Source organism: Oncorhynchus clarkii, chromosome 5, assembly GCF_045791955.1.
Source record: "Oncorhynchus clarkii lewisi isolate Uvic-CL-2024 chromosome 5, UVic_Ocla_1.0, whole genome shotgun sequence".
Lineage (NCBI taxonomy): Eukaryota > Metazoa > Chordata > Actinopteri > Salmoniformes > Salmonidae > Oncorhynchus > Oncorhynchus clarkii.
Window position 1 is genome coordinate 8,044,533 of NC_092151.1, and position 20,702 is coordinate 8,065,234.

At 42.0% G+C, this 20,702-nt stretch overlaps 1 protein-coding gene across 1 annotated transcript in view; it reads right to left on the minus strand.

The window, feature by feature from the left end:
• Positions 1 to 20,702, minus strand: part of LOC139408287 (fibrillin 2a) — a 231,743-nt gene that overhangs the window by 54,866 nt on the left and 156,175 nt on the right. The window contains exons 39-48 of the mRNA XM_071151997.1: positions 19,365 to 19,490; positions 17,512 to 17,637; positions 16,444 to 16,596; positions 16,258 to 16,329; positions 15,490 to 15,615; positions 4,284 to 4,409; positions 3,311 to 3,436; positions 2,722 to 2,838; positions 2,365 to 2,493; positions 652 to 771 (exon numbers count right to left, since the gene is read on the minus strand). Coding sequence (XP_071008098.1) covers positions 652 to 771; positions 2,365 to 2,493; positions 2,722 to 2,838; positions 3,311 to 3,436; positions 4,284 to 4,409; positions 15,490 to 15,615; positions 16,258 to 16,329; positions 16,444 to 16,596; positions 17,512 to 17,637; positions 19,365 to 19,490 — 1,221 coding nt within the window. The remainder of the gene's footprint in view (positions 1 to 651; positions 772 to 2,364; positions 2,494 to 2,721; positions 2,839 to 3,310; positions 3,437 to 4,283; positions 4,410 to 15,489; positions 15,616 to 16,257; positions 16,330 to 16,443; positions 16,597 to 17,511; positions 17,638 to 19,364; positions 19,491 to 20,702) is intronic.

Here is a 20,702-nt window from a genome sequence, read left to right on the forward strand (position 1 = left end):
AGATTCAGCTGAGGTCTAGAACTTAGGGAATGATTTGTACCAAATACAATGCTCTTAGTTTTAGAGATGTTCGGGACCAGTTTATTACTGGCCACCCATTCCAAAAACAGACTGCAACTCTTTGTCAAGGGTTTCAGTGACTTCATTAGCTGTGGTTGCTGATGCGTGTATGGTTGAATCATCAGCATACATGGACACACATGCTTTGTTTAATGCCAGTGGCAGGTCATTGGTAAAAATAGAAAAGAGTAGAGGGCCTAGAAAGCTGCCCTGCGGTACACCACACTTTACATGTTTGACCTTAGAGAAGCTTCCATTAAATAAAACCCTCTGAGTTCTATTAGATAGATAGCTCTGAATCCACGATATGGCAGAGGTTGAAAAGCCATAGCACTTAAGTTTTCTCAACAACAGCTTATGGTCAGTAATATCAAAGGCTGCACTGAAATCTAACAGTACAGCTCCCACAATCTTCTTATTATCAATTTCTTCCAACCAATCCTCAATCACTAGTATCGGTGCAGTACATGTTGAGTGCCCTTCTCTATAAGCATGCCAGAAAGTCTGTTGTTAATTTGTTACCAGAGAAAAAGCATTGTATTTGGTCAAATACATTTTTTCCAACCACTATGTAGCGGATGTAGACCTCACCTATACACTGCTCGTTCTGGACTATGTAACCCGGGGGACAGAGACAACGGAAGGTGCCGTCCAGGTTCTGGCAGGTTCCAGGAGTGCAGGTCCCGGGGAAGATCATACACTCGTTCACATCTGGAGAAAATGAGGAAACGAGTTGGGAGGACAAATAGTAGGGTAATGTGTGAAACACCAGGTTAAAATATCAGAACTTTAGCGTGGAAATGTTTTGAATTTTTTTTATCCATCATACCTTGACATACTCACCTTTGGTTAATGGCAATAATCATTAAGAAACAGCAGTAACAGTTTACAATAACTATTTAAAAACACAGGTAAAGGTGACCTCATTGTTAAGTGTTACCAAAAATAGCTATCATCCCAATAATAGATTGAATAATATTTATTACATTAGAAATATGTTACGAAGCTGAGTACCCCTCATGTTAAAGTAGCCTACCACCGTGAACGACATACAGTAGAGTAGGACAGTTCTTATCTATACAGTAGGACAGTTCTTATCTATACAGTAGGAGAGTTCTTATCTATACAGTAGGACAGTTCTTATCTATACAGTAGAGTAGGACAGTTCTTATCTATACAGTAGGACAGTTCTTATCTACACAGTAGGGCAGTTCTTATCTATACAGTAGAGTAGGACAGTTCTTATCTATACAGTAGAGTAGGACAGTTCTTATCCATACAGTAGAGTAGGACAGATCGTATCTATATAGTATAGTAGGACTGTTCTTATCTATACAGTAGAGTAGGACAGTTCTTATCTATACAGTAGAGTAGGACAGTTCTTATCTATACAGTAGGACAGTTCTTATCTATACAGTAGGACAGTTCTTATCTATACAGTAGGACAGTTCTTATCTATACAGTAGGACCGTTCTTATCTATACAGTAGGACAGTTCTTATCTACACAGTAGGACAGTTCTTATCTATACAGTAGGACCGTTCTTATCTATACAGTAGGACAGTTCTTATCCATACAGTAGGACAGTTCTTATCCATACAGTAGGACAGTTCTTATCTATACAGTAGGACAGTTCTTATCTACACAGTAGGACAGTTCTTATCTATACAGTAGGACCGTTCTTATCTATACAGTAGGACAGTTCTTATCCATACAGTAGGACAGTTCTTATCCATACAGTAGGACCGTTCGTATCTATACAGTAGGACAGTTCTTATCTATACAGTAGGACAGTTCTTATCCATACAGTAGGACAGTTCTTATCCATACAGTAGGACAGTTCTTATCTATACAGTAGGACAGTTCTTATCTACACAGTAGGACAGTTCTTATCTATACAGTAGGACAGTTATTATCTATACAGTAGGACAGTTCTTATCCATACAGTAGGACAGTTCTTATCCATACAGTAGGACAGTTCTTATCTATACAGTAGGACAGTTCTTATCTACACAGTAGGACAGTTCTTATCTATACAGTAGGACCGTTCTTATCTATACAGTAGGACCGTTCTTATCTATACAGTAGGACAGTTCTTATCGATACAGTAGGACAGTTCTTATCTATATAGTAGGACAGTTCTTATCTATACAGTAGAGTAGGACAGTTCTTATCCATACAGTATAGTAGGACAGTTCTTATCCACACAGTAGGATAGTTCTTATCTATACAGTAGGACAGATCTTATCCATACAGTAGAGTAGGACAGATCATAACCCATACAGTATAGTAGGACAGTTCTTACCCATACAATTCTTGGCATCAGGGGTTAGCTTGTAGCCCTCCTCACACAGACATTGGAAGGAGCCCACACTGTTGATACACTGGCCTTTCCTGCACAGCGTGCCAAAGGATGTCTGACACTCATCAATATCTGCCAACCACAACACAAAACAGCACATCAATACAAGAGTGAATACAAGTTATATTCCAAAAAAGAGAAGTTGATGCCCTTTAGGTTGCAGGTTTATTTCTAAAGATATTTTTGAAAATGTATTTGTCATAAAGTATTTATTTTAGGGTGTAAAACCTCAAAGGACATGCCTAGAACAGGGGGGGGGGGCAGAAATCATTAGATGAACCAGAGGACAGTGGTGCTCACCCATGCAGTCGTTGTGGTGTGAGAACTCAAACCCGGTGTGACACAGACAGTTGAAGGAGCCCACTGTGTTCTTGCAGGTTCCGTTGCGACAAGGAAACCGCTCGCACTCGTCGACATCTGGAGACAGGTACGACTAAAATGATAATGTTGTAACACTACAAAATATTTCAGTCAATTATCTCAAATGGCGTGCAGAGACATGATCTTAAAAGTAACCAAAAATATCTAAGGCCAGAAACATTTTAGGACAACCACAATATTCCAAAACAGAAAGTGAAAATGGTATTCGGAATGGTCTCCATTTTGAGATTGATTATTTATTTCTTTATTTTACCTTTATTTAACTAGGCAAGTCAGTTAAGAACAATTTCTTATTTTCAATGACGGCCTAGGAACAGTGGGTTAACTGCCTGTTCAGGGGCAGAACGACAGATTTGTACCTTGTCAGTTCAGGGGATTTGAACTTGCAACCTTTCAGTTACTAGTCCAACACTCTAACCACTAGGCTACCCTGCCGCCATTACATTGATTGATTACATTGGCCTCCATTGAAAGCGAGAGCCTGAAGTGTTTTCTAGAAAGCTCTCACCCGTGCACATCTTGCGGTTGGGCGTAGCCTTGAAGCCGTGGTGGCACCTGCACTCGTAGCCCCCCTGGATGTCCACACACTCGCCATGGCTACACACGTTGGTGATCTCCAGACACTCGTTGCGGTCTTCCCAACGGTAGGAGGAGAAGAAGAAGAAGAGAGAGAGAGAGAGAGAGGGGAATAAGACCATGTCAAGACCACAGGGGGCATTAGGTAATACTCCAGATAAGACCAGGTCAAGACCACAGGGTGCATTAGGTAATCCTCCAGATAAGACCAGGTCAAGACCACAGGGTGCATTAGGTAATCCTCCAGATAAGACCAGGTCAAGGCCACAGGGTGCACTAGGTAATCCTCCAGATAAGACCAGGTCAAGACCACAGGGTGCATTAGGTAATCCTCCAGATAAGACCAGGTCAAGACCACAGGGTGCACTAGGTAATCCTCCAGATAAGATGAGGTCAAGACCACAGGGTGCATTAGGTAATCCTCCAGATAAGACCAGGTCAAGACCACAGGGTGCATTAGGTAATCCTCCAGATAAGACCAGGTCAAGACCACAGGGTGCACTAGGTAATCCTCCAGATAAGACCAGGTCAAGCCCACAGGGTGCATTAGGTAATCCTCCAGACATGCAGCTAAGTGCTCTTTTACAAGGCAGAGCCCCGGGCCTGCCAAGGATCACACTGGGGCGAGACATTGGGTAAATATGGTGTTGGCGGTCGCTGCCTGTCCACAGTGCATCTGGACTTTAGCAGTAAAAGGCTACAGCTGGTCTGATAGGTCACACCAGGACAAAGACACACTGGTGAGAATCACTTTCATTTACATCCCAAATGTGACCCTATTCCCTATATAGTGCACTACTTTTGACCAGAGCCATATGAGTCCTGTTCAGTGCAAATATGTAGGGAATAGGGTACATGAGGGATGTAGCATGTGTGGGATTTGTGAGGAGTGTCTGTTGTCTCACCGTTGCAGGCTCCTATGGGGGAGAGATTGAAGCCCTCTGAGCATTCACAGCGGTAGCTCCCAGGGCTGTTGATACAGTCAGCGTTCCTCTGGCACAGGTTCTCCACACTGCTACATTCATCGATGTCTGGAACACACACACACACGCAGACAGACGCAAGTACGCAAGCACACACACCCAAACACACGCACGCACACAAAACAAAACCAGATTAAGATAGCAATTATACAGGTAGCCAGAGCAGCAGGAAAGATCAGAGGCAGTTAGATGAACAGGGAGAGAGAGACACAAACACAGATCACAGACAGATCACAGACTGACAGATCACAGACTGACAGACAGGCAGGTCACAGACTGACAGACAGACAGATCAGACTGACAGACAGATCACAGACTGACAGATAGATCACAGACTGACAGACAGACAGATCACATACTGACAGACAGATCACATACTGACAGACAGATCACAGACTGACAGACAGATCACAGACTGACAGACAGATCACAGACAGACAGATCACAGACTGACAGACAGACAGACAGATCACAGACAGACATATCACAGACTGATCACAGACTGACAGACAGACCACAGACTGACAGATAGATCAGACAGACAAACATCACAGACATACAGATAGACAGATCAAAGACAGACAGACAGATCAAAGACAGACAGATCAAAGACAGACAGACAGACAGATCAAAGACAGACAGAAAGATCACATATAGACAGATCACAGACAGACAGAAACATCACAGACTGACAGACAGATCACAGACAGACAGACACATCACAGACTGACAGACAGATCACAGACAGACATACAGATCACAGACTGACAGGCAGATCAGATAGACAAACATCACAGACAGACAGATCAAAGACAGACAGACAGATCAAAGACAGACAGACAGACAGACAGACAGACAGACAGACTGACAGACAGACAGACTGACAGACTGACAGACTGACAGACAGACAGATCAAAGACAGACAGACAGAGAAAAAGACAGACAGATCACAGAGAGAGAAACAGACAGATAACAGGCAGAGAAACAGACTGACAGACAGAGAGAGAGAGAGAAACTGGCAGACTGACAGACAGATCACAGACTGACAGATAGATCACAGACTGACAGACAGACAGATCACATACTGACAGACAGATCACATACTGACAGACAGATCACAGACTGACAGACAGATCACAGACTGACAGACAGATCACAGACAGACAGATCACAGACTGACAGACAGACAGACAGATCACAGACAGACATATCACAGACTGATCACAGACTGACAGACAGACAGACAGACCACAGACTGACAGATAGATCAGACAGACAAACATCACAGACATACAGATAGACAGATCAAAGACAGACAGACAGATCAAAGACAGACAGATCAAAGACAGACAGACAGACAGATCAAAGACAGACAGAAAGATCACATATAGACAGATCACAGACAGACAGAAACATCACAGACTGACAGACAGATCACAGACAGACAGACACATCACAGACTGACAGACAGATCACAGACAGACATACAGATCACAGACTGACAGGCAGATCAGATAGACAAACATCACAGACAGACAGATCAAAGACAGACAGACAGATCAAAGACAGACAGACAGACAGACAGACAGACTGACAGACTGACAGACTGACAGACTGACAGACTGACAGACTGACAGACAGACAGATCAAAGACAGACAGACAGAGAAAAAGACAGACAGATCACAGAGAGAGAAACAGACAGATAACAGGCAGAGAAACAGACTGACAGACAGAGAGAGAGAGAGAAACTGGCAGACAGACAGACAGATCACAGACTGACAGATAGATCAGAGAGACAAACATTACAGACATACAGATCAAAGACAGACAGACAGACAGACAGACAGACAGACAGACAGACAGACAGACAGACAGACAGACAGACAGACTGACAGACAGACAGACAGACAGAGAGAGAGAGAGAGAGAGAGAGAAACTGGCAGACAGACAGACAGATCACAGACAGACAGACAGAGAGATATAGAGAAACTGACAGACAGACAGACAGACAGAGAGAGAGAGAAACTGACAGACAGAGAGAGAGAGAGAAACTGACAGACAGACAGACAGAGAGAGAAACTGACAGACAGACAGATCACAGACAGACAGACAGAGAGATATAGAGAAACTGACAGACAGACAGAGAGAGAGAGAAACTGACAGACAGACAGACAGAGAGAGAAACTGACAGACAGAGAGAGAGAGAGAGAAACTGGCACTCCTCACTTGCTTTGGCAATGTTAGCACATGTCTCCCATGCCAATAAAGCCCTTGAATTGAATTGAATTGAGAGAGAGAAACTGACAGACAGGCAGAGAGAGAGAGAAACTGACAGACAGACATACAGACAGAAAGAGATAGAAACTGACAGACAGACAGAGAGAGAGAGAAACTGACAGACAGACAGACAGACAGAGAGAGAGAGAAACTGAGAGACAGACAGACAGATATAGAGAAACTGACAGACAGACAGAGAGATATTGAGAAACTGACAGACAGACAGATCACAGAAAGAGAGATATAGAGAAACTGACAGACAAACAGACACAGAGAGAAACTGACAGACAGACAGACAGACAGAGAGATATAGAGAAACTGACAGACAGACAGAGAGAAAGAGAAACTGACAAAGTGTGTTTCAAGTCGGAATAAAATGATTGGTACTCTAGGACTGAATTATAGTAGGTTCACATTAAATACAAATGATTGAAGAGGACAAATATAGATATGAAATCAAAACAGAAAGGGTTGGATTAAAATAGAAACGGCTTATATGACTACAGTTACATTCAAGGGGCATCATTAAGACTTTCTAGCCTAACCGCCGCCTCAGTTATCCTAAATGAAATAAAGACTGGTGTCAACTACATTTGTAACGCCAAACTGAAGAAATCCATACGAGAGAAGAATTAGGTTTCCACAAACCCCCCCCCCCCCCCCCTCCACACAAAAAATAATCTGGATCGCGTTTAAAATGTCTCTAAAACACCAAAAATACATTTCTCAGAATGATGTGGAGAAAAAGAGAAGGTGATGTGGGCCATGCTAAACAGTGAAGCAGCAGAATCTAATTATGACCCACAAGGCCACGTTCACGCCATTGTTACGCGAGCGTTCCTCGGAAACGTGTTACATTTTGGCAGAGCGTCACGTTCCCACTGAAATACACCCTTTATGTCTGATTGGTTTGATTTCACACATTACTCATATGCCCTTACATTTAAACGTTTAAACTTACTTAAGTCACTGACTTAAAATAAACCCTTTTGAATTACTAGTTTTCCTTTTGCCCTCTCTCCATGTCTCTGCACAATCACATTTCTTTCTCTTTGGGGATTTTGAGGCCAACTTCCAGTCCAATAAAGACCTATAATTGGTTTGCTGTGTATTTTTCCTTGGTTAGAGTCTAACCACTAGCAGTTAGTGCGCAAGAACTCTCCCTCTTGGGGTCACCACACACAAACTGGTCAGACATGAAAGAGGAGCCTCAGTCGGGCTCCCCTGACTTCCACTGTCGGGAGGTCGACCACATTGTGACCACGGATCGTTCCCGAGGGGAGATATTGTGTTGCCGGGCCGACCAATAGAGCCTAACGCAGATTGACAGTGTATGTGGCCCCGGGGAATCGGAGTAAAAAAGACAGAACGAGAAAGACAGAAGACTAAAAATTAGAGAGGAGGATGAGGAGGAGGAGGGGGAGGGGAAGAGGGGACACAACATTGGGCGCTACACAAAAACTGTAATGGGATACCGGTCTGAACTGTTACTTCTATCAACCTCCACTATCAAAAACACTGCTGGAGAGATTCTACTGTTAAATCTAGTAACCTCCACTATCAATCACACTGCTGGAGACATTCTACTGTTAAATCTAGTAACCTCCACTATCAAACACACTGCTGGAGAGATTCTACTGTTAAATCTAGTAACCTCCACTATCAAACTGAATACATATTCAAATCTGGCAAAAACAAAAACAACATAAAAGTTCATGAGGAAAAGAGAAGCACAGCTTAGTCGTACCTGACATTACATCAGGTGTTTCTATAGTCGTATCCAACATTACATCAGGTGTTTCTATAGTCGTACCTGACGTTACATCAGGTGTTTCTATAGTCGTACCTGACGTTACATCAGGTGTTTCTATAGTCGTACCTGACGTTACATCAGGTGTTTCTATAGTCATATCCAACGTTACATCAGGTGTTTCTATAGTCATATCTAACGTTACATCAGGTGTTTCTATAGTCGTACCTGACGTTACATCAGGTGTTTCTATAGTCGTACCTGACGTTACATCAGGTGTTTCTATAGTCCTACCTGACGTTACATCAGGTGTTTCTATAGTCATATCTAACGTTACATCAGGTGTTTCTATAGTCGTACCTGACATTACATCAGGTGTTTCTATAGTCGTACCTGACGTTACATCAGGTGTTTCTATAGTCGTACCTGACGTTACATCAGGTGTTTCTATAGTCCTACCTGACGTTACATCAGGTGTTTCTATAGTCGTACCTGACGTTACATCAGGTGTTTCTATAGTCGTACCTGACGTTACATCAGGTGTTTCTATAGTCGTACCTGACGTTACATCAGGTGTTTCTATAGTCGTATCTAACATTACATCAGGTGTTTCTATAGTCGTACCTGACGTTACATCAGGTGTTTCTATAGTCGTACCTGACGTTACATCAGGTGTTTCTATAGTCGTAACTGACGTTACATCAGGTGTTTCTATAGTCCTACCTGACGTTACATCAGGTGTTTCTATAGTCGTACCTGACGTTACATCAGGTGTTTCTATAGTCCTACCTGACGTTACATCAGGTGTTTCTATAGTCGTATCCAACGTTACATCAGGTGTTTCTATAGTCGTATCCGACGTTACATCAGGTGTTTCTATAGTCGTATCCAACGTTACATCAGGTGTTTCTATAGTCGTATCCAACGTTACATCAGGTGTTTCTATAGTCGTATCCAACATTACATCAGGTGTTTCTATAGTCGTACCTGACGTTACATCAGGTGTTTCTATAGTCGTACCTGACGTTACATCAGGTGTTTCTATAGTCCTACCTGACGTTACATCAGGTGTTTCTATAGTCGTACCTGACGTTACATCAGGTGTTTCTATAGTCCTACCTGACGTTACATCAGGTGTTTCTATAGTCGTATCCAACGTTACATCAGGTGTTTCTATAGTCCTACCTGACGTTACATCAGGTGTTTCTATAGTCGTATCCAACGTTACATCAGGTGTTTCTATAGTCCTACCTGACGTTACATCAGGTGTTTCTATAGTCGTATCCAACGTTACATCAGGTGTTTCTATAGTCGTATCTAACGTTACATCAGGTGTTTCTATAGTCGTACCTGACGTTACATCAGGTGTTTCTATAGTCCTACCTGACGTTACATCAGGTGTTTCTATAGTCGTATCCAACGTTACATCAGGTGTTTCTATAGTCGTATCCAACGTTACATCAGGTGTTTCTATAGTCCTACCTGACGTTACATCAGGTGTTTCTATAGTCGTACCTGACGTTACATCAGGTGTTTCTATAGTCGTATCCAACGTTACATCAGGTGTTTCTATAGTCATATCTAACGTTACATCAGGTGTTTCTATAGTCGTACCTGACGTTACATCAGGTGTTTCTATAGTCGTACCTGACGTTACATCAGGTGTTTCTATAGTCCTACCTGACGTTACATCAGGTGTTTCTATAGTCATATCTAACGTTACATCAGGTGTTTCTATAGTCGTACCTGACGTTACATCAGGTGTTTCTATAGTCCTACCTGACGTTACATCAGGTGTTTCTATAGTCGTACCTGACGTTACATCAGGTGTTTCTATAGTCGTATCCAACGTTACATCAGGTGTTTCTATAGTCCTACCTGACGTTACATCAGGTGTTTCTATAGTCATATCTAACGTTACATCAGGTGTTTCTATAGTCGTACCTGACATTACATCAGGTGTTTCTATAGTCGTACCTGACGTTACATCAGGTGTTTCTATAGTCGTACCTGACGTTACATCAGGTGTTTCTATAGTCCTACCTGACGTTACATCAGGTGTTTCTATAGTCCTACCTGACGTTACATCAGGTGTTTCTATAGTCGTATCCAACGTTACATCAGGTGTTTCTATAGTCCTACCTGACGTTACATCAGGTGTTTCTATAGTCGTATCCAACGTTACATCAGGTGTTTCTATAGTCCTACCTGACGTTACATCAGGTGTTTCTATAGTCGTATCCAACGTTACATCAGGTGTTTCTATAGTCCTACCTGACGTTACATCAGGTGTTTCTATAGTCATATCTAACGTTACATCAGGTGTTTCTATAGTCGTACCTGACATTACATCAGGTGTTTCTATAGTCGTACCTGACGTTACATCAGGTGTTTCTATAGTCGTACCTGACGTTACATCAGGTGTTTCTATAGTCCTACCTGACGTTACATCAGGTGTTTCTATAGTCCTACCTGACGTTACATCAGGTGTTTCTATAGTCGTATCCAACGTTACATCAGGTGTTTCTATAGTCCTACCTGACGTTACATCAGGTGTTTCTATAGTCGTATCCAACGTTACATCAGGTGTTTCTATAGTCCTACCTGACGTTACATCAGGTGTTTCTATAGTCGTATCCAACGTTACATCAGGTGTTTCTATAGTCGTATCTAACGTTACATCAGGTGTTTCTATAGTCGTACCTGACGTTACATCAGGTGTTTCTATAGTCCTACCTGACGTTACATCAGGTGTTTCTATAGTCGTATCCAACGTTACATCAGGTGTTTCTATAGTCGTATCCAACGTTACATCAGGTGTTTCTATAGTCCTACCTGACGTTACATCAGGTGTTTCTATAGTCGTACCTGACGTTACATCAGGTGTTTCTATAGTCGTATCCAACGTTACATCAGGTGTTTCTATAGTCATATCTAACGTAACATCAGGTGTTTCTATAGTCGTACCTGACGTTACATCAGGTGTTTCTATAGTCATATCTAACGTTACATCAGGTGTTTCTATAGTCGTACCTGACATTACATCAGGTGTTTCTATAGTCGTACCTGACGTTACATCAGGTGTTTCTATAGTCGTACCTGACGTTACATCAGGTGTTTCTATAGTCCTACCTGACGTTACATCAGGTGTTTCTATAGTCGTACCTGACGTTACATCAGGTGTTTCTATAGTCGTACCTGACGTTACATCAGGTGTTTCTATAGTCGTACCTGACGTTACATCAGGTGTTTCTATAGTCGTACCTGACGTTACATCAGGTGTTTCTATAGTCCTACCTGACGTTACATCAGGTGTTTCTATAGTCGTACCTGACGTTACATCAGGTGTTTCTATAGTCCTACCTGACGTTACATCAGGTGTTTCTATAGTCGTATCCAACGTTACATCAGGTGTTTCTATAGTCCTACCTGACGTTACATCAGGTGTTTCTATAGTCGTATCCAACGTTACATCAGGTGTTTCTATAGTCCTACCTGACGTTACATCAGGTGTTTCTATAGTCGTATCCAACGTTACATCAGGTGTTTCTATAGTCGTATCTAACGTTACATCAGGTGTTTCTATAGTCGTACCTGACGTTACATCAGGTGTTTCTATAGTCGTATCTAACATTACATCAGGTGTTTCTATAGTCGTACCTGACGTTACATCAGGTGTTTCTATAGTCGTACCTGACGTTACATCAGGTGTTTCTATAGTCGTACCTGACGTTACATCAGGTGTTTCTATAGTCCTACCTGACGTTACATCAGGTGTTTCTATAGTCGTACCTGACGTTACATCAGGTGTTTCTATAGTCCTACCTGACGTTACATCAGGTGTTTCTATAGTCGTATCCAACGTTACATCAGGTGTTTCTATAGTCCTACCTGACGTTACATCAGGTGTTTCTATAGTCGTATCCAACGTTACATCAGGTGTTTCTATAGTCCTACCTGACGTTACATCAGGTGTTTCTATAGTCGTATCCAACGTTACATCAGGTGTTTCTATAGTCGTATCTAACGTTACATCAGGTGTTTCTATAGTCGTACCTGACGTTACATCAGGTGTTTCTATAGTCCTACCTGACGTTACATCAGGTGTTTCTATAGTCGTATCCAACGTTACATCAGGTGTTTCTATAGTCGTATCCAACGTTACATCAGGTGTTTCTATAGTCCTACCTGACGTTACATCAGGTGTTTCTATAGTCGTACCTGACGTTACATCAGGTGTTTCTATAGTCGTATCCAACGTTACATCAGGTGTTTCTATAGTCCTACCTGACGTTACATCAGGTGTTTCTATAGTCATACCTGACGTTACATCAGGTGTTTCTATAGTCCTACCTGACGTTACATCAGGTGTTTCTATAGTCGTACCTGACGTTACATCAGGTGTTTCTATAGTCGTACCTGACGTTACAGCAGGTGTTTCTATAGTCGTATCTAACGTTACATCAGGTGTTTCTATAGTCGTACCTGACGTTACAGCAGGTGTTTCTATAGTCATATCCAACGTTACATCAGGTGTTTCTATAGTCGTATCCAACGTTACATCAGGTGTTTCTATAGTCGTACCTGACGTTACAGCAGGTGTTTCTATAGTCGTATCCAACTTTACAGCAGGTGTTTCTATAGTCCTATCTGACGTTACATCAGGTGTTTCTATAGTCGTATCCAACGTTACATCAGGTGTTTCTATAGTCGTATCCGACGTTACATCAGGTGTTTCTATAGTCCTACCTGACGTTACAGCAGGTGTTTCTATAGTCATATCCAACGTTACATCAGGTGTTTCTATAGTCATATCTGGCGTTACATCAGGTGTTTCTATAGTCGTATCCAACGTTACATCAGGTGTTTCTATAGTCGTATCTAACGTTACATCAGGTGTTTCTATAGTCGTATCTAACGTTACATCAGGTGTTTCTATAGTCGTACCTCACGTTACATCAGGTGTTTCTATAGTCGTATCTAACGTTACATCAGGTGTTTCTATAGTCCTACCTGACGTTACATCAGGTGTTTCTATAGTCGTATCCAACGTTACATCAGGTGTTTCTATAGTCCTACCTGACGTTACATCAGGTGTTTCTATAGTCATATCTAACGTTACATCAGGTGTTTCTATAGTCGTATCCAACGTTACATCAGGTGTTTCTATAGTCGTACCTGGCGTTACATCAGGTGTTTCTATAGTCCTACCTGACGTTACATCAGGTGTTTCTATAGTCATATCCAACGTTACATCAGGTGTTTCTATAGTCGTATCCAACGTTACATCAGGTGTTTCTATAGTCATACCTGACGTTACATCAGGTGTTTCTATAGTCGTACCTGACGTTACATCAGGTGTTTCTATAGTCATATCTAACGTTACATCAGGTGTTTCTATAGTCGTATCCAACGTTACATCAGGTGTTTCTATAGTCGTACCTGACGTTACATCAGGTGTTTCTATAGTCGTACCTGACGTTACATCAGGTGTTTCTATAGTCGTATCCAACGTTACATCAGGTGTTTCTATAGTCGTATCCAACGTTACATCAGGTGTTTCTATAGTCGTATCCAACGTTACATCAGGTGTTTCTATAGTCGTACCTGACGTTACATCAGGTGTTTCTATAGTCCTACCTGACGTTACATCAGGTGTTTCTATAGTCCTACCTGACGTTACATCAGGTGTTTCTATAGTCATATCCAACGTTACATCAGGTGTTTCTATAGTCGTATCCAACGTTACATCAGGTGTTTCTATAGTCGTATCCAACGTTACATCAGGTGTTTCTATAGTCCTACCTGACGTTACAGCAGGTGTTTCTATAGTCCTACCTGACGTTACAGCAGGTGTTTCTATAGTCATATCCAACGTTACATCAGGTGTTTCTATAGTCGTACCTGACGTTACAGCAGGTGTTTCTATAGTCGTATCTAACGTTACATCAGGTGTTTCTATAGTCGTATCCAACGTTACAGCAGGTGTTTCTATAGTCGTATCCAACGTTACATCAGGTGTTTCTATAGTCATATCTGGCGTTACATCTGGTGTTTCTGTAGTCGTACCTGACGTTACAGCAGGTGTTTCTATAGTCGTATCCAACTTTACAGCAGGTGTTTCTATAGTCCTATCTGACGTTACATCAGGTGTTTCTATAGTCGTATCCAACGTTACATCAGGTGTTTCTATAGTCGTATCCGACGTTACATCAGGTGTTTCTATAGTCCTACCTGACGTTACAGCAGGTGTTTCTATAGTCATATCCAACGTTACATCAGGTGTTTCTATAGTCATATCTGGCGTTACATCAGGTGTTTCTATAGTCGTATCCAACGTTACATCAGGTGTTTCTATAGTCGTATCTAACGTTACATCAGGTGTTTCTATAGTCGTATCTAACGTTACATCAGGTGTTTCTATAGTCGTATCCAACGTTACATCAGGTGTTTCTATAGTCCTACCTGACGTTACATCAGGTGTTTCTATAGTCGTATCCAACGTTACATCAGGTGTTTCTATAGTGGTATCCAACGTTACATCAGGTGTTTCTATAGTCGTATCCAACGTTACATCAGGTGTTTCTATAGTCGTACCTGACGTTACATCAGGTGTTTCTATAGTCGTATCCAACGTTACATCAGGTGTTTCTATAGTCATATCTAACGTTACAGCAGGTGTTTCTATAGTCATATCTGACGTTACATCAGGTGTTTCTATAGTCGTACCTGACATTACATCAGGTGTTTCTATAGTCGTATCCAACGTTACATCAGGTGTTTCTATAGTCGTACCTGACGTTACAGCAGGTGTTTCTATAGTCATACCTGACGTTACATCAGGTGTTTCTATAGTCGTATCCAACGTTACATCAGGTGTTTCTATAGTCGTACCTGACGTTACATCAGGTGTTTCTATAGTCGTATCTAACGTTACATCAGGTGTTTCTATAGTCGTATCTAACGTTACATCAGGTGTTTCTATAGTCATATCCAACTTTACATCAGGTGTTTCTATAGTCCTACCTGACGTTACATCAGGTGTTTCTTCAGCTATTCTAGTACCTAACTTTAGGGACTGAATGTTTCCTCAACGTTACCTTCACAGATGATGAGCAGGTCGTTGTAGCTGAAGCCGGTGGGACACTCGCAGCGGAAGCTCCCTATCTGGTTGATACAGACCCCGCTAGCACAGATACCTGGAATTTCTCTGCACTCATTAATATCTGAAACAGGAAGCAAACCGAATTTTAACAAATCTGTCATATCTTTACTTAAAGTTAAGTCACACTGTAGATGGTTCTTACACTTACAAGTAGCTGAAGAGACAGATGCATGTACTGTGTGACATAACTGTTTTTCTCCCCAATTGGTAGTTACAGTCTTGTCTCATCGCTGCAACTCCCGTACAGACTCGAGAGAGAGACGAACGTCGAGAGCCGTGCGTCCTCCGAAACACAACCCAACCAAGCCGCACTGGTTCTTGACACAATGCCCACTTAACCCATAAGCCAACCGCACCAATGTGTCGGAGGAAACACCGTACACCTGGAGACTGTGTTAGTGTGCACTGTGCCCGGCCCGCCACAGGAGTCGCTAGTGAGCAATGGGACAAGGACATCCCTGCTGGCCAAACCCTCCCCTCACCCGGACGACGCCCCATGGGTCTCCTGGTCGCTGCCGGCTGCGACAGAGCCTGGACTCGAACCCAGAATCTCTAGTGGCACAGCTAGCACTGTGATGCAGTGCCTTAGACCACTGCGCCACTCGGGAGACCCCACATATCTTTTTTTAGGACCAGAAGTGAACGTGGTTCATGTAAAAAAGGATACAAGTTGACTAAGTAGGAGCAGAATAGTATGTCTCACCCACTGCTTTCCCAGTTTCAATATCCAGTTTGAAGCCAGGGATGATGTTTCCACAAAGTGTCTTATAGTCACCTGGAAAGCAAAGCCATTCAAAACACTTTTTTACCATGAATAATGCTGTGTATCTGAGTGTGTGTGTCTGTGTCTGTGTGTGTGTGTGTATACGTGCATGCGTGTGCTACTGACCAGTCCCGGGGGTTGGGCAGGCTTCGCAGGGCTTGTTCCAGGCCTTGCCCACGTTATAGGCACAGCAGCAGATCTTGTGGGTGAGGTTGAAGGGCAGCTCGTTCTCACATGTTGTGCCGTTGAAGTTCCTGTAGCACAGGCTCTTTCTCATGTCTGTTTTTTTTATTTAAAGGAACACGGTGGCACAATCAGTTGACCAGTAGAAGATCGTGGTTAAGATAGATTTGATTATGGTTTTAGTAATGTAACGATGTGCCATATGTGATATGTGGTTGTTTCACCTATATATTTATATAAATGCACTGATTGTAAAGTCGCTCTGGATAAGAGAGTCTGCTAAATGACTGAAACGTCATGTAATAATTAAAATTAAAAAAGTAGGTTACATTAATTAATGAGTTTATATTATTGCAGCATGAGGAATCAGGATGAGGTATATTCCAGACCTGGGTTCAAGTGCTCCCCGACGAAGGCCATGCAGCCGAAACGAGGCAAGAGTTTTTAAAACTTTGTTTCCATTGAACATGCCATACAAATAAAGGCATTTTAATTAATTATATGTAGAGTGCCTTGGTTCTCCTTTCTTTTTGATGACCAATTTACCCCTTTTATCAAAGAGCACCTTCTGTCTACCAACATCTACTGTTGTGTACCGTAGCAGCGCTTCCTTCCTCCTTTTTATCTACTCTTTTAAATATTTTTAATACTTTGAGTGTTTTCTCTAGCCTGACTGGAGGGCCAGGTGGGCGGGGTTTGACCTTTTGGGACTATACCAGGAATGCTCAATCAACCACAGGTACAGTGTTTGAAATTATTTCAAATAATATAATAATATACGCCATTTAGCAGACGCTTTTATCCATACCCGCATACATTTTACGTATGGGTGGTCCTGAGAATCGACCCCATTATCCGGGTGTTGCAAGCCCCATGTCCTACAAACTGAGCCTACAGAAGGCCAACAAATAGTATTTAAACCCAGGTCTGGAGTGTACAGAACACATGACTGTGAGTGACTTTGGATAAACGTGTTTCTTCTCATTGAAATACTATATTATTCTTATTCACCCATGCAGTTGTTTCCCCCGTTGATCTGCATGTAATCCTGTGGACACACACAGGTGTAGTTCCCCAGTGTGTTGTAGCAGGTGCCAGGACCGCAGATTACAGGATTCACCACACACTCGTCAATGTCTGCAGGGCCACAGAGGTGATCAGTTCATGGTATTGATGAAAAAACCTGGTGTCTAATGTTGTGTTTTAGTTATGTTGCTCATAGTTGGTTTTCATTATATTTTGAGCCTACTATTAGAACGTATGTGGATTTTTTTTTAAATCAGGTTACACCGTTACGGTATATGATATAATTTTTTTTATATATCGTAAAACTTCAATTAAACGTTGAGACTCAAATAGCCGCCTGTCCCTTTTAATAGCACACATTTTAGAAAATAAACATCTTGTAACGGCGTTCTTCGTTTGTTGAAAGAGAGGACCGAAATGCAGCGTGTTGGTTAATCATGTTCTTTAATGAATGACTGACGATACATGAAATAACTAAATAAATACGAAAACAACAAACGGAACGTGAAACCTAATACAGCCTATCTGGTGAACACTACACAAAGACAGGAACAATCACCCACAAACACACAGTGAAACCCAGGCTACCTAAGTATGATTCTCAATCAGAGACAACTAATGACACCTGCCTCTGATTGAGAACCATACTAGGCCGAAAACATAGAACTGCCCCAAAACATAGAAAAACAAACATAGACTGCCCACTCAAGTCACGCCCTGACCATACTAAATAAATGCAAAACAAAGGAAATAGAGGTCAGAACGTGACACATCTGATTCAAATAAACACAGGGTCTAAATGAATTGTTTATGAGGTTACCATGAATTGTTAAAAAGGTTTCATGTTTGATCTGTTACATTAAATAATTCAATAATGACTCTAAAAATGATGACAATCATCCGTTTTTATCGCTAGTAAGAAACTGCTAGCCATTGGCTGCTAACAGCTGAGAACTCCTAGCCATTGGCTGCTAACAGCTGAGAACCGCTAGCCATTGGCTGCTAACAGCTGAGAACTGCTAGCCATTGGCTGCTAACAGCTGAGAACTGCTAGCCATTGGCTGCTAACAGCTGAGAACCGCTAGCCATTGGCTGCTAACAGCTGAGAACCGCTAGCCATTTGCTGCTAACAGCTGAGAACTGCTAGCCATTGGCTGCTAACAGCTGAGAACTGCTAGCCATTGGCTGCTAGCAGCTGAGAACTGCTAGTTAACTGGCTGCTAACAGCTGAGAACTGATAGTTAACTGGCTGCTAACAGCTGAGAACTGCTAGCCATTGGCTGCTAACAGCTGAGAACTGCTAGTTAACTGGCAAGCACAAAAACAGCCAACAGACCCCTAAAAATCATCCGATCACCCTATTGGGGCGAAAGTAAGAACTGCCGAAAAATCCACAGTCTAAGAGGATAATAATTACTCTGTCAAGTAAAAGTTTTTAAGACAAAAGAAACGTGACACAGAGTGTAAACGATAACACAGTGCAGGAAATGAAGAAATTGATTAAAATGCAGGAAGTGAATGCTGGAATTTAACAATGAACTATTCAAATTAGCAAAGCTGTGTGCATTAACGATACAGAAGCAAGGCTCAAATAGAAGCCTGTATAATAAGTGCCTGCTGTGTTTAGTGATTTAAGTTTTTTAAAAACACTACAGTATGTAAAAAATATTTTTTTAAATAAAATAATGTAAGCTATACAAAAATTAGCAGTCAGGGTGAATTATCACTATTATGGCATGGTGTCTCACCCTCACAGATGATTGAATGGGATGTTAAATGGCATGGTGTCTCACCTTCACAGATGATTGAATGGGATGTTAAATGGCATGGTGTCTCACCTTCACAGATGCGACTGTCTATGTTGAGATAGTAGCCAGGAGGACAGTCACACGAGAAGCTGCCAAACGTGTTGACACAGTTTCCTCCCTGACACAGGCCTGGCAGCTCCAAACACTCATCTATGTCTGGAGGAGAAGACAAAACAAGATTACAGAATGATCCCAAACATCCCAAGATTCCAGAAACATCCCAATGAGCCCAATGATCCCAAACATCCCAGTGATCCCAAACATCCCAATGATCCCAAACATCCCAGTGATCCCAAACATCCCAATGATCTCAAACATCCCAATGATCTCAAACATCCCAATGATCCCAAACATCCCAAGATTCCAGAAACATCCCAATGATCCCAAACATCCTGAGATTCCAGAAACATCCCAATAATCCTAGTTTGACATTTGCACAAATCATGTGTCGATGTCAATGGAAGATCTGTTCAAAAAAGTCAGTTATAGGATTTGAGCCTTACAGATGGTATCAACAAAGGTTTAGGTTCCAGACTCTTATCAATGGAATCAGAATCAAAGGTTAAGTTCCAGACTCTTGTCAATTTCATCGGAATCAAAGGTTAGGTTCCAGACTCTTATCAATGGAATCAGAATCAAAGGTTTTTGTTTTCTCTACATGATATTACAACCAAAACTGTATTAAAATTACAAATCCTTGCAAGAGATTGATCATATAGATTTATATTAAAAGAGCTTGTTCTTGAACGCAGCCCGCAACGCGGTTAGCCATTGTGGCTGGGACCGCAGATTGTCCCGGGTTTGTGGCTGTCTAGATCCCTGCTGTTTGTTGTTTTCAATTTTCCCCGTGACCTGTCCTGTCTGGAACTGCCAGGGGTAAAACAGCCTAACATACGTTGCTAGCTACCATGACAAAGACCTAAGCGCCGGCAGGAGTACCGTTGAGGACAGTGCCTGTGGTGTCTCTCTATCACACGTGAAGGATCTTTTAAAGAAACAAAAAGAGACCAACAAGCAGTTGTTACAACAACAAGAAAATAGTTTCAAGTGTTTTGTCCAAATACTCGTGGATTTGACTAATAAAAGAATGGTTGACCTGACCAGAGAGGTCCAGGACCTGAAGAATAGTTTGCAGTTCTCCCAGGGTCAGCTCGACAGGTTGAAACAGGTTGAAACAGGAGAACGGCAAGATGACAGCAATCTGGAAGTCATTGAGAGAGGACATCAGTTCTGTGTGTGAATCCATGATAACAATGACAGATAAATCAGACTATCTGGAGGGACAATCAAGGCGAAACAACATGGTTGTGGACGGAATTGCAGAAACTCCACATGAGACCTGGATGGAGGACAAAGTGAGGGAAATGA